This window comes from Zerene cesonia, chromosome 20 (assembly GCF_012273895.1).
Source record: "Zerene cesonia ecotype Mississippi chromosome 20, Zerene_cesonia_1.1, whole genome shotgun sequence".
Taxonomy (NCBI): domain Eukaryota; kingdom Metazoa; phylum Arthropoda; class Insecta; order Lepidoptera; family Pieridae; genus Zerene; species Zerene cesonia.
Window position 1 is genome coordinate 2626154 of NC_052121.1, and position 14737 is coordinate 2640890.

The 14737-nt window shown below is 32.8% G+C and overlaps 1 protein-coding gene across 1 annotated transcript; it reads left to right on the plus strand.

The window, feature by feature from the left end:
- The first annotated feature begins 545 nt into the window (after nucleotides 1-545).
- Nucleotides 546-13780, plus strand: LOC119834934 (E3 ubiquitin-protein ligase Bre1). The gene is made up of 17 exons (XM_038359480.1): nucleotides 546-753; nucleotides 893-1051; nucleotides 1360-1546; nucleotides 1745-1930; nucleotides 3017-3237; nucleotides 3606-3866; nucleotides 4304-4477; nucleotides 5470-5727; nucleotides 6066-6167; nucleotides 6845-6960; nucleotides 7303-7456; nucleotides 8042-8197; nucleotides 8570-8761; nucleotides 9019-9211; nucleotides 9435-9529; nucleotides 9895-10026; nucleotides 10432-13780. Exons 2-17 carry the CDS (start codon nucleotides 899-901, stop codon nucleotides 10582-10584), a joined length of 2733 nt encoding a protein of 910 aa, XP_038215408.1. The 5' UTR covers nucleotides 546-753; nucleotides 893-898; the 3' UTR covers nucleotides 10585-13780.
- Nucleotides 13781-14737: the final 957 nt, after the last annotated feature.

A 14737-nucleotide genomic window follows, 5' to 3' on the forward strand; every position in this document is an offset into this window, starting at 1 on the left:
AAGGATATGGGCCTCCGCATGGCGGCCTCCCACTCACCGAACGAAACACAGCAGTATGCTTTACGCCGGTTTTCTGTGGGGATTTGATACTTTCCCGGTGTGAGCTGGCCCAATTAGTGCTAAAGCGTGGTTGATTATCACACACAAATGTGAAAGTTTGTTTATTTGGAAGTTTGTCCTTCAATCACGCTGAAACTACGAATCGGATTCTGGTGAAATTTGGTATATAGACAGGGTATGACTTGAGTGATAGGATACTTTTTATCCCGAATAAGTGCTTCCTCTGGATAAAACAGGAATCTTTGATATCCCTCTGGAGCCGGGAAGAGTATAAAAAATATTACTTGTGTACGCGAACATAATATCTGTGTTAAATGTCTTTAATATTTATATATTGATAAATAGTGATTGAACATATACTTTCAATGTATTATCTTCTTCAATGTATATATTTATCTTTTCAGTCCCCTCATAAAAAATAACTAAAGATTTCTAAATCATATTTACACCTGGTAACATGTAAAAGTTAAAACATGAAAGTCGGAACTAGCAACATTATTCATTTATTTCATAGCGAAGGGGCTAGTCGAGTTGGTTATTTTTATTAAAACAAAATTCTTTTCCTTTTATCCTTTCCTATGAATTCTAAGGAAAAATGATAAATTACATCGTTACAATTAACAAGAAAGCCCCTTATAGCCTTACTTTTATAATATAAAGTAATTGAATTAAGGTGTCATTATTGACAAGCAAGTAAGTGTATTAACCAACCAAATAACGAGGCCATTGTTTTCAACGTTACTTCTTACATGTAAAACAGCTTTTTTAGTAATTGATTTATATAAATCAATAAGGTGTTTTCACAAACTAAACGTTTTCGTAAATATTTTAGATCAAGATGTCGAAACGTTCGGCCGAAGAAAGCGGTAATGGCAGCAGCCAGCCGCCTATCAAAAAAGTACATTTTGAACCGCACTTGATCGGCCCCGTTTCAACTCTGGAAGAAATGGACATAAAAGTCCTTCAGTTCCAGAATAAAAAGTTAGCCCAGGTGATTATCGAATGCACTTGACATAAACACTGTCATAACTAAATTTTTCGATTTGTAAGCCATAATAAATTGTATAAACATGTAATGAAAAGCTATTAATGATCAGCTGGCGTCATTAGCATTTGTTGTGGTTGTAAGCATCAACACTGTTATTCTTATTTATGTTTTCGTGTTACATATTATACTTGTACAATGAAATACTCTAATGTATGTTTATTAATTGAGTGTGTTCACATAGGAACATGTTCTTTATAAATATCTACTTGATAAGAATAGTATAAGAACAATTTTAATATTAAACATTTCAGAGAATAGAGCAACGTCACAGATGTGAAGCTGAGTTGCGAGCCAGAATAGAACAGTTAGAAAAGCGGCAGACTCAGGATGATGCCGTCTTATGTGTTGTTAACCGTTACTGGAATCTATTAAATGAAGACATACGAGTATTATTACAACGTTTTGATGCAGAGACTGCAGATGAATCAGAGAATAAAAGTATTTTTTTCCTATATTATATATTTGAACTCTATGTGTATAGAATATTCATGTAATTTGTATAAAGTGATTATTGTAGTATCTATTATGCTTATTTGAGTTTAATTTTTATTACTTCAAGATATATAAGGAGAATTAGATATTTGGTTATTAACAAATATTGCAAAAATGGAAAACTGAAAGAGCATTATCTTTTAGATGAAAATGAAGCTACCACATCATTTCTCATGCAGCTTTCTACATGGGATAAAGAAGAACTTGATGCCCAACTAGCCAATAGAGTTCAAGTTAGTAAACGGGCCGTAGCTAAAGTGCTTCAGGCTTTTGATCGCTTACAGCAGAGGAATGATAAAATTTGGAGAGCTATTAAGGGCGAAGGGGAAGGTTAGTAATCTATGTAGCAGCATAATGTATTTAAATATAAATATGGATAAAAATTTGAATGAAAGAGGTTGGATAATTAAATTTCTTTCATCTTTTGTTTTGTAGAAATAATTTAAATGAAACATGTATCACATTCACAAATATTAACATCCAGACTTTTAAGATACTTTGGTAAAATATTCCATTCATTTAGATGATGATGCATTTAGTTGTATCTTAATATATAAAATTCTCGTGTCACAGTTTTCGTTGCCATACTCCTCCGAAACGGTTGGACCGATTCTTATAAAATTTTGTGTGCATATTGGGTATGTCTGAGAATCGGCCAACATCTATTTTTCATACCCCTAAATGATAAGAGTAAGGTAGAACAGCGTTTGCCGGGTGCTTTTAACTCTACTTTTGCTCAGAAAATTCTTCTATATGTATTAAGATTTTGTTTCCTATAAATTTTCGATATAAAAGTGTAAAGTATTAAAGGAATGAATTCATGTATGTCTTCTGTTAGGTATCTCTGGCAAGCATTTCAGTCTACTCCTAGTTAATTATCTTTGAGATTATCATAATGAACTCTAAGAAAGGTATATTAAAAGCATTTAAAAACTTGCATTTTTCACTCATACTTGCATGCTTCTTTTTAACAGAAGTTTTTATATACAAAGTATAATGCCAATCAATTCACGTTCATATTTCTGTATATCATGTTTGATCATGTTTCTGGGTACTTCATTTGTGAAAATAGAGACATTGATCTATCTAAATTTTTTTTATTCCAATGTGCCATTCTACCGGTTTTACTTAACATGTATTACATTTTATTTTAATCATTTTTTTAATATTCAAAAAGATAGAAGAAATGGAATATGAATATAGCTAATGAATAAAATTCAAAATACAATTTTATTCATTAGGTATACATACATGTACAAACGTTTTTGATAATCAAAGCAAATTCTAATCATGCTTTCTCTAATATCAAGGCTATGCTTGATTCTTTGATATTTTCCAAAATTTATGTAATTGACACATAATCATTGTACTTTTAAATAATATTTTGATTTCATTAAATATTTCTCTCAATTATAGAAGGCACACCAGCACCTTCCCTTGATGAAGTCATACGAGCCACCAATGAGGAAGTTACTGCCGAAAATAGACGCCTACAAGCACTCTGCACAACATTGCATGAGAGCCATCATGCCATGACATTAAGGGTAGCACAGTTGCAAGATGCTGTGAATAGCAGGGACACTGAAAATGCAGAATTGAAAAATCAAATTGATGATCTACAGTATGAATTAATGAAGGTATGTGATATATTAGTTATAAGGGCTTTCTTTTTGTTTGTTTTATAATTTTTATTAATCTGTATTAGGTATTCACTTTAAATAATATTAAAATTGTGCACATGTAAACTTATGATTTATATGTTCATTGTACTGTTTAATTAACCCATATAGGGTATGATTTTACTTAATTGCATGTTGCATTATGCTTTTCAAATAGTTCATTTTAGAGATGTCCTTTATCACCTAAAAAATAAAACAAGGAGTTTCAACAATAACTCCTAAATTAGATTCATTTATTTCCAGTTATAATACAATTCATTTATTTCCACCACAAAACACACATTAACCAGCAATTTAAAGCAAAACAAATTAAACTGCTATTGCAGGTACGGTCCCGTAATGATAAACTAGAAAATCATTTAGCGGAAGCTATTGAGAAACTCAAGAGCTACCATCAGTCTGGTAACGCTACAACATCCAACTGTGCGCCGACACCGCACTCTGCTGTCGCTAACGCGAAGCTCGAAGATATAGCTGCTGAGTTGGAGGAACAACGAGAGCTCGCCAACAATCGGTTAGCTGAACTTGATAGATTGCATCGACAACACAGGGACACGTTGAAGGAACTTGAAAAGCTTAAAATGGATGTGAGTAATGATTGTTTATACTTTGTGGACCTTGTTTGTTTAATGTGTTTGTATATGTCAGTTGGTAGATTATAATCTATCGAAGTGAAGCCGTTACGTTATGATCGTACATAATACGGCGTACACAATAAGAATTATATAGATAATAACAGATATATCTAATTAAAATTAAATATAAATGTAGATGTATACGATTTGGGCATATACTATAAGAATTATTTAGTTAAATTATTTCTTTAAAGATATGTATTTTAATTTCATACTATTTGAATTACCAACCATCCAATCCAACCATCCAGTCAGTTGTTAGCATAGCTATTAGCACTTAGTATGCTGGTCATTATGTTGGTCCATTTTCATGGTCCAAATTGTTAGTAATATTATAATCTTAAATTACAGGGAGTTTTAAATAATTTAAATATTTATATTAATTATAGATTCGCCAATTACCAGAATCAGTGATAGTGGAAACAACAGAGTATAAATGCCTACAGAGTCAATTTTCTGTTCTGTATAATGAATCTATGCAAATGAAAACAGCTCTTGATGAAACCAGGATGCAGTTGCAGAATGCAAAGAATTTACACATGAGGCAAATTGAAATAATGGAGGTAAGAAAACATTCAATCCATCTATCCAATTTATGACCAGGGAGTGGCAACAGAAACATACAATCTGAAAATCTCAACTTAGCTATCGCAATTTACAAGGTGCTATATTAATAGCTGTCATTAGACAGACAGACAGACAGAAGCATAGCAAAGCCTTAGTAATCATAAAAAGGGTCCTGGTTTACCCTACAAAACCCTCAAAAGTAGTTACCAATTAAAAATTATGTGCCCATTTATTCTTAACTAAGATAATTTACAATAATAGTACATTAAACATTTTGTTCAATCGTAAAATGTGCCGTAGTTCAGCATGCCTTTTGGCATTGGCCTTGTCCAACAACTTCCTTTGGGAACTGTCCTTTGCTAGTCTTCTCCAGTGTGGATTTAACTAATTATATATTGTTCAATTATATATATATATATATGGTATTTGCTTATAAAGTGTGCCGTTGATACTATGATTTTCAACAATGAATTATGTTAGTTCCACTATAAATTGGCAAACAACTATAAATTGGTCAGTTTTATTTCGTTTATGTAATTAAAATCACTTTGAGGTTACAGAATGTTGTTGTACTTAATGGTCTACTAAATGGCACCCCACATGTTCTCTAAATAAAGTTTGTCCTATTAAATATCATACGTACGTATGTATGGAACATAATACTTTGTTTTATAAATTTAAAATAATAGAAATCGAATTTCTTCTATTAACTATGATTCGACTTCGATCTATGAGATGGGATCATGGGAGGCAGGTTTGTCTGGCAATAGACGCACGATGAAATAACATATATAACTAAACATTATAATAATAAATTTAATTTTTAGTTTTATAGCATTGAAATGCTTTATAAATGAGAAATTTTGAAAGAATAGAAAAAATTTGATCACGAGGCAGGATTAGGATTTAAAAATTTCTCATTATAATAATAGTTTACCGTCAATTATTGTGTAAAAATGGCTTCATTAATTTTCATATAATATTGCAGAGTGAAGAACTCGCAAGACAGAAAGCACTTAGATCTGAAATGATACAATTGGAAGATATCCTCGGCCAGCTTAGGAAAGAGTATGAAATGTTACGCATTGAGTTTGAGCAGAATCTCGCGGCGAACGAACAAACTGGTCCGATAAATAGGGAGATGCGGCATCTGATCACATCGCTGCAGAATCACAACCAGCAACTGAAGGGGGAGGTGCATAGGTATAAGAGGAAATATAAAGATACTAGTCAGGAGCTCAATAAGGTACGCCGTATTTAGTGACCATCCCATAAAGTAGTGAAATTGTAATATAAACTATTATATTATAAAGAGGAAATTTGAGTTGTTGTTTGTACACAAAACTACTGGACAAATTAAAAAATTCGTTCGCCATTGAAAGCTGCGTCTTTACTCAGTGACATATGCTATATATGTACCACGGGCGAAGCCGGAGCGAACAACTTATACAATTTATAAACCTTCGGTAACAAAAATTTTCTCCACCCTCACTAAAATAACACCAAAAGTGGATTTTTTTTTTGTTTTTGATTCACATGTGTTCACAATGGAATTTCTTAAAATTTTGTAAATAATTATCCTAGCTTCGTAAAGAAATGGAGGAGGCGTCGTCGCGTGGCGGGAATACACAGGAGCAGCCTGACGAGAAACCACTCGCTGTGAAGAAGGAAGAACCCGATCCAGAGGTATTCAAAATTCCATTTACTTCATCGAGTTATTTAATATATATATAGAAAAATCTTAAAGAATATAAGATCTAATTCAATAGATTATATACTAATAGATTGAAGATTTCTTTAACAATTACTTCAGGGATTGGGATTCATTTACTATCAACATTTCCAAAAACAAAAGAAGTTATCAATTTTTAGGCATTTATATTATTTATTATATTTATGGTTTTGTTACTCGATAACTCAATGGTTTTTCAAAATATAAATTAAAGATATTTCATAATTATAATTTGAAATGGAAATTTGAATAGATTTTAACCAGCTCATTCCTGTGTGGGGCAAGGGAATTTTCGGAAGTGTTTTTATTCAGTTTTCTTACTTATGAAAAACAAAATTAAGCATATCAAGAGTATTTTCAATTCAGGTGATAAAACCCTGCTATCTACTTGCTCACTCACTACTCTAGTTGCTGCCATGCCATGCCCATCGTTTCGCCCGCTTGGTGAAGATATACTTGCTACCCCTATTTGCACTTGGGGGTGGAATGTGTCAAAATCCTTTCTTAGCGGTTGCTTACATCATAGTGGCTGTCTGTATGCCAAATTTAAGCCCGATTCGTTCAGTAGTTTAGGCTGTATATTTTAGATTAGTTGGTGAGTGACCCTTAGGTTTTCCCGTTTTGTGCGCAGAGCGAGGAGGGCGCGAGCAGCGGCGGCGACAACAAGCACGCGCTGAGCAAGGAGCACGGCCGCGCCAAGATACAGGAGCAGGAGCTCATCATCAAGGATCTCAAGCAGCAGCTCAAGTGGGTCATCGGTCTACACACTATTCGTATATTTATATTTCAGCACTTTATCAGCGACGAGCGTTCACCCCGAGGTGGTACAAGAGACCTTATAGCATTCAAAGAGATGTACCTATCGAAAGTGGAATTTTTTAAATAGGTTCAGAAACTTTATACAAATAAAACTTTTCAACTGTATGATCTCTTAATTAGAAAATATAAACTGACCATACATGTGGATTTTTTTTTCGTTGAAAGTAAATAAAAAGAAGTTTTAATTTTGGACATTTAGCAAGAGAAATAATTCTTGTCAGATTTTTCAATGATTACACACTATTGAGGTATTTAATTATATAATTACAGGAAGGCAGTGAATGAGCAAAAAGAGCTGAAATTGTTATTGGACATGTATAAAGGTGTTAGCAAGGAGCAGAGGGACAAGGTGCAATTGATGGCCGCCGAGAGGAAAGCGCGCCAAGAGCTGGAAGACCACAGGCAGAAAGCCAAAATGGCGCAGGTTAATAAGAATTTTGCTTGTATCTCTTCATTTGTTTAATTTTAAATGATTAACACAGTTGTTTCAAGTTTTTATTATAATATGCAACAATGAAATATGCTCAGTAATTTTAAAGCTAGGCTAGTTTTTGTGGCATTGGTTAACCAGCCATTTTTGAAACAATTTTCACTTCTTGTGAAATGAAATGGATATGTTTTTGTGAAATATTTGTTTTTCTTTAATGCAAATCCAATAATTTCCCGAAAACAATCATCATGTACATTGACGTATATTAAACAACTACTCATAATCACACTCACTTTGCCTCCGCGTGTATTAGGCAGAGTTTTCTAATGAGTGACGAAAGAGACTTTGAAACATTACTGCCACCAAATTTCAATGAATGGTTCATACATCGCCGGACACTATTTTGGACGACTTTGAATAGCCGATTGCGAGAGTAGCTGTTAATTTTTCTTACTAATTTTCCAAAAATCTTCAAATTACAAACTCGAAGGTTTCTAGTCCAAATTAGTTGCAATTCATTTAATTGAATTTCAAAAATAAATGTAGATTTAAACTTAATTTCTTACGTTCCCTTTATAGGAGAGTAAACGCGAGCGTCGTATGGCGGACGAAGACGCGTTACGGAAGATCAAGCAATTGGAGGAGCAGAAGTATGAGCTGCAGAAACAGTTGTCCTGTGCGAGGCCAAACGCCGATCCGCTGCATGGGTTCACCAGGCCTTTCGCTGGTTCTCAGGTATATTTAATTTATAGTTGTATATTTTAAAATATTAAGAATATTTAAATTACTTGGCTTAAATTTTGCTAACATCAAGTAGAGATGGAATAAAGTTCGGAAATCGATATAGAACAGATGTCGAATTGTATTATAGTTGGTTGCCTTTAATTTTTTTTTGCCAAGAAAAAGCACTATGTATTTTTTCTTCTATTCTTCTTGTATTGAAATATTTCTTTCTTTTTGTATTGTATTGAAATAAAATTAATAAGAAAATTGCATATTTTGTTTTCACCTATTTTATTTTTACTTACACTATGTCACTTGTATGTGACACAATAGTATATACTGAGAGCAACTTTTAAGCTATAATGAATACATTTCAACCCTTAGGAGGAGGAGGCCCTTCTGAACGAGATGGAGGTAACGGGGCAGGCGTTCGAGGACATGCAGGAGCAGAACTCGCGGCTGATACAGCAGCTGCGCGAGAAGGACGACGCCAACTTCAAGCTGATGTCGGAGCGGATCAAGGCCAACTCGCTGCACAAGCTGCTCAGGGAGGAAAAGCAGCTGCTGCAAGAACAGGTATACCTACTATGTACTCATTTAGCTCCTATGTATTTATTTAAGCTGAACATTGTTGGCCATAGATGTAAGATGGTATATCGATGAAGGTTTTAGTAGCGGTCATGTTTATTTGTATAAATAACTATATCCGTGTGGGTGAGTGTGTGTGTGTCAGGTGATAATATGAAATAAATAGAAGCTGTTCAATGTGGTGAAGCGATACACTGATGTGTATGTAAAGTGTAGAGTATAGACGTGTGTGTGCGCGTGCGCAGGTGGTGACGCGCGACCAGCAGATCGAGTCGATGGGGCTGGTGGCGCGCCGCCTGGAGGAGAAGGAGCGGCTGCTGCAGGCCACGCTGTCCGCCGTCGAGAAGGAGCTGCTGCTGCGCCAGCAGGCCATGGAGATGCACAAGCGGAAGGCCATCGAATCGGCGCAGTCCGCCGCTGATCTGAAGCTGCATCTCGGTATAAATAAAACTATACTTACGAATAACTATAGCTACAATATCTGGGACACTAAAAAGTGTTGAAGTTTTTATATGAGTTAGGTTTGGTACCTAACTGATATAAAAATAAGTCTACTCATGCTCAATAAATATGAAAGTTAGATTATTTTAAATCATCACTTCTGTCAGATGTCTCAAAAAGTACAAGTTTCTTTTATATTAACGACTATTGTCTCATTTAGAAAAATACCATGCACAAATGAAAGAAGCACAACAGGTGGTGGCTGAGAAGACAAGTGCATTAGAAGCAGAGGCTTATAAAACAAAAAGACTACATGTAAGTACATTTTTCAATGTAGTAATTGAATGGTTGTTAATATCTTCATACAAATATTTATTAAAATGATATGAAGCATAAATCGTTTGTATTGTAAATAAGAACAAAATTCCTATTTGACACGGAACTTTGAGAGTATTGCTAAGTAAATAATGTAACAAGCTGTTTGGACATGGATTAGTTAGGATAGTTAACATATAACAGATAAATTTCCCTTCCTATAAAAGACCATATTTATTTATATTAAATAAATACAGAACTACAGTGTTAATACACTCATGTGTGAGTAAAAAATGTACCCTTTTCCCTCCCTAAATGGGAATTATTTAACCCAAAGGTTAACTAACCGAATGTTCGCGTATCAGGAGGAGCTGGCGATCCTGCGGCGCAAGGCGGAGCGCATGAAGAAGATGGAGCAGGCCGGCAGCAGCATGGACGAGGTGCTGCTCGAAGAGATCCGCGAGTACAAGGAGACCCTCACCTGCCCCTCTTGCAAGGTACGTGCCACCCACTGGCCATTGGGCTCTGGGGCCTGGGAACAGGGGTCTGGTCACCAATGGATCAACTTCTGACGAGTAAAGTAGGCAGGCAGCAAATAGACCAACCTCGAGAAAAAACCGTCTACTCGCCGCGCTCTTATTGCTCTATTGACATTTCTCTCTGTTCCGATCAACGTCGTATGTATAGGTCGAATTGAGTTTCGTCCAGTTGCTACATATAATACTATAGAAACAAGCTAAGTGCTTAGATTTGATCGTTACGTAACGCGTTACGATGCCAGTCTGCCGTGCTTCCCTGTCTCATGCATACTTAAATTATCATTTCTGTTGGGCGTCCTGAGACATTCGTTTTAATTTTTTTCATTATATTTACAATGACAATGTCACTGATAACGTTTCCAGGTGAAGCGCAAGGACGCGGTGCTGACGAAGTGCTTCCACGTGTTCTGCTGGGACTGCCTGCGCACGCGCTACGAGACGCGCCAGCGGAAGTGCCCCAAGTGCAACGCGGCCTTCGGCGCCAACGACTACCATCGGCTTTACCTCTCCACATAAATGTTGCCAGCAGAAAAATTTATGGGGAAATCACTTACTCGACTCTCGAGTTTGAGACCAAGTTTGTAATAGCGTCGGATACATTTTGTGACTCTGATATTTTCTACTGTTGCAATTGAAAATGCAATTTGGACATGACGATACCGGACTCGACACCGAGTTTTAGGAAAATATACATATTGTAACTCTTGAGTCTGTAAACTTGACAGAAACGTGTCTTAATAATTTCTGAAAGTTTATAATAAGGCACTAGTACTGTTAGATGTCTAGATGTATCTTATCTGGCGACGATAGATAATTCATCATAATAATCTCTAATTATACTAATTATTCTCCGTGACTTCACATATAAAATACTTGGTATAACTTAAATTTTCATTACCTATTAAGTAGTTTATCCAAACACTACAACATGTATGTTACATACGTTTTTGTTTTCACAGGAACAAAATATTTCATCATTAACCTACTATTTCCGGTAAAAATCCTAATATAGGGGGTAATTTCATTAATTAAATATTAAAACACCTATTAGACTAATAGTCACTAATTTCGGTGTTTTCTAATATAAAGAATTCTACTAAAAACAGCATTGATTTTAAAATCATTTAAAAGATACATGACTAAATAATGTTTCGACATTGAGATCATAAACTTAATGCTGTATAGATTTAAAGTGAGTAGCGTCAAGTCTTCTTTCTCAGATTTTTTTAATATCAAAACGATGGAAGATCTTTCTGGAAAATACTATTTAAAATATAAAAACCGCGTCTTAGATAATAACAGAACATTGATTATGTTCGTAACTGGTCTTGTATTAATATACCTTTATTAAAACTAATATTTAATTTATAATTAATAAGAGCGTTATTAATCATACCACCGGAATATTATTTGTTGCAATACAAGGTTATTATATGTTATCGAATTTGAGTGATTAATTTAGAACCCTAATGTAAAGAAAAATCGTAGGCGTGGTCTGTCCATTTAAATGGCAGTTTTAACCTATTCATAAATCTTAATAACCTTATGTAAATAATGATTTTGTATTATTTTTTTATATTTGTAAATATTCAGCACTAAAGTCACAACTTTGAAAGAATTACCGTTGTAAATAAATGTTAACTTCCATTACATGTCGATCTTGTGATAATCCAATCTTTGTAATATCTTATTTTTCAATATGTTTCGGTTTCCCGAATAATTATACCTATTTTTTTTTTGTTTTAATTACCTAGCTTAATATTTGCTTTGTTTATTTTCATAAGGCCAGGGATTTAATAAGCGTTTAACATTAAAAATATCCCTTAAAGAAATTATATGCTACACGCATAACACAAAAAAAAATCTTGATTTATAAAATTTAAAACATGACACTTCATAAATAGGATTGATTATTTGCATAGTTTAGCTTTTTCCTGTATTTTTCAAGAAAGTTATGCGTCTTTGAATAATGCTATAAAGCATTTTATTCCAAGACGCTTTATATTACCGTACAGACAGACAGTCAATTCAAATTTAATACATAAATGCATAGTACATAATTTTAAGTTGGCATTGATGTAGAAAAATAAACAGAAAACGAATGATCTCATCAAGCTTGAATTTCTTATACCAAGCTTAAGTATGCGAAATTCGCTATACGACTCAACTGTATCGGAGGATAGTATAAATTTGACAAGGGTCGTTTTAAACAAGTTTATTTAACCCTGCGACTGCAAAAGCATTGCTTAGTATTTGCAATTTTATTTTAAAACTACGATTTTTTTAGTTAAAAGCGCGCATACAACAAACGGTACTATAATACCGGGATTGATTAACCTGTTATATTTAGACAATTTTCTATGTTATATATGAGTATTAAATCTATTTAAAACCCATGTAAAGTATAGAAAAGCTTATTAAATATAAAATCATAATATTCATTGATTTGTTTAAAGTTTTTCACACTTCATTTAGCGATCATAGGTGATAAGACTATTAGTATTCAACGGAACGTGGTAAATTGTTCATTCCTTAATTTATAGTGAATTTTCCATGTATTTAAATATAAATTAAAGCGAACATAATGTAAGAATTTATAATGCATTTTGCGACTCTTTATCGCCTACGTTTGTATTGTTGTATATTGAGAATAATATGAAATCGAACAAGTCTAGTATTTAGATTTAGTGTTTGTTAGTTGTAAGTGATAAGGTGAGATTAACTGCTGTACTATGGACTTGGTTATGGCATTACATACTATGAAAATGTTAAATCATTTTAAATTAACGATTATACTGTTGGCCGAAATTAATAATACGTTTCATTGTATCTTATATTTTAAGAAAATTTACTATGCATCGGGCCAGATAAACCTGAAATTATTCAATTAAAGTTGATTGATATCAATATCATAGTACACCAGTTACATTGTAGATAGACAAATAGCTTGCAGCCCTCTGACTGATGTATTTATACACTTTAGGTTTTAAATTCTATGTCCATTAAAACTAAGGTAACTTACACATTTTCAATGCTATTAGAAGTCGCTACGATAAATTTGATGAAATGTTAGCCCTATTTATTTATTGACTATCTAACAAATGGACTTTTAGAAATTCTATGTATGTTTAAAGTAATTTAATAATTCTAGCGTAATTCGTGTTCTTATCTAAATATTTATACATAATATGGTCTAAATTTTTTTTTTATGTGTATCTATATAATTTATAATTATTAATTGCACATTAAAATAAAATTTATTATACCTAAATATATCCTTATAAAATTTAAAGTTGTCAAATGAATGCATATGTTCTAGATAGTTATTCTCTTTAATTAAAAAATGTATATGTATCAATGCGAATATTTTTCACTTGTATTAAATTTAGTAAAGTCCTTTTGTTAGTGAGTCATAATTTACTGTTTTATCAGTATTGTAGTCTCTAACAACATTGTTTATTAAACATTAACAGCTGTTAACAAGCTATTTATGTAGATATATTATGTAATATGTTACATAGATCAATCATTTTGTATGAAGGCTTCACAACGTACTTGTAAATAAGTGTAATATTCATGTCAAACATTCGGATCATTTTCGAAAGGGTTCTGATAAACTGTGACTGGTTCATTTCATATGCATAAGGCTGCGAAAATTAAATAATATAACCATCTATCTATGTAATGTTTATTAAATGGAGTATCAAATAAATGTTCTCAAAAAGAGCTGTTGTTTTCCTTAACCCTTATTTAATTACATATTTGCAAATATATGTTAAACCTTCTCCTACCATTTAAACATTTTTGATTACCATATAAAGTTGAGATTATCATTAGATCGAAATTGTATGTCACCGGTTCGAAAAATAATTGCTACAGAGTTAAGAAGACAATAAACATGTAGTTGCTCTTTTAATAACAATTTTTGATAGAAAACTCTTCTTCGAAGTTTTGCGGCTCTTTACGACTATTCGTGTCTTTTCATCTTCCTTATATTTATTTTAATAATTTATATGTTTGGCTCGAAGTAATATATTTTATTTTTCTTTACTCCGCTCGATACGTATTGGAACGTGCATATATACATACAATACTTTTAAATGTAATATTGAAAGAGGAGAGTTACCAGAGGAAAAAAATCATAAGGATTGCATCTTCTCTGTCATATAATGGATAAGCTTGTGACCATTAAAAAAGGCAAGTTATAAAGAAATCTTTATTTACAATAATATTTACAACATACGTTCAATATTATATTGTATATCCATTACGTAATGAAAGTTAATTTTGCATTAGTTACAATCAAAAGTAGCACCTGATGCAAGCATGAATGGACTGTATGTGTTGACAAATAGGAAATGCGTAAATAAATAAGATGTTTCAAACATCACAAACAATTGTACATTATGTATCCACCATAAACAATTCCTTATCAGTCTTACATACGTTACAATAATTGAAATGTAAGAAAATTTACAGTGATACATATATAAATTAACAGTACAATAATGTCTGCCTTGATTTAATAGAATATAACAAAATAAACTTGTTTGTATTTACCGAAAACTTATGACTAGACAAAATTGTAAAGTACTTACAATTATTATTTGCATCATGGTGTTTCATCATTTTTTTTATTATTTCTGAATTTATATTTTATCATACAATA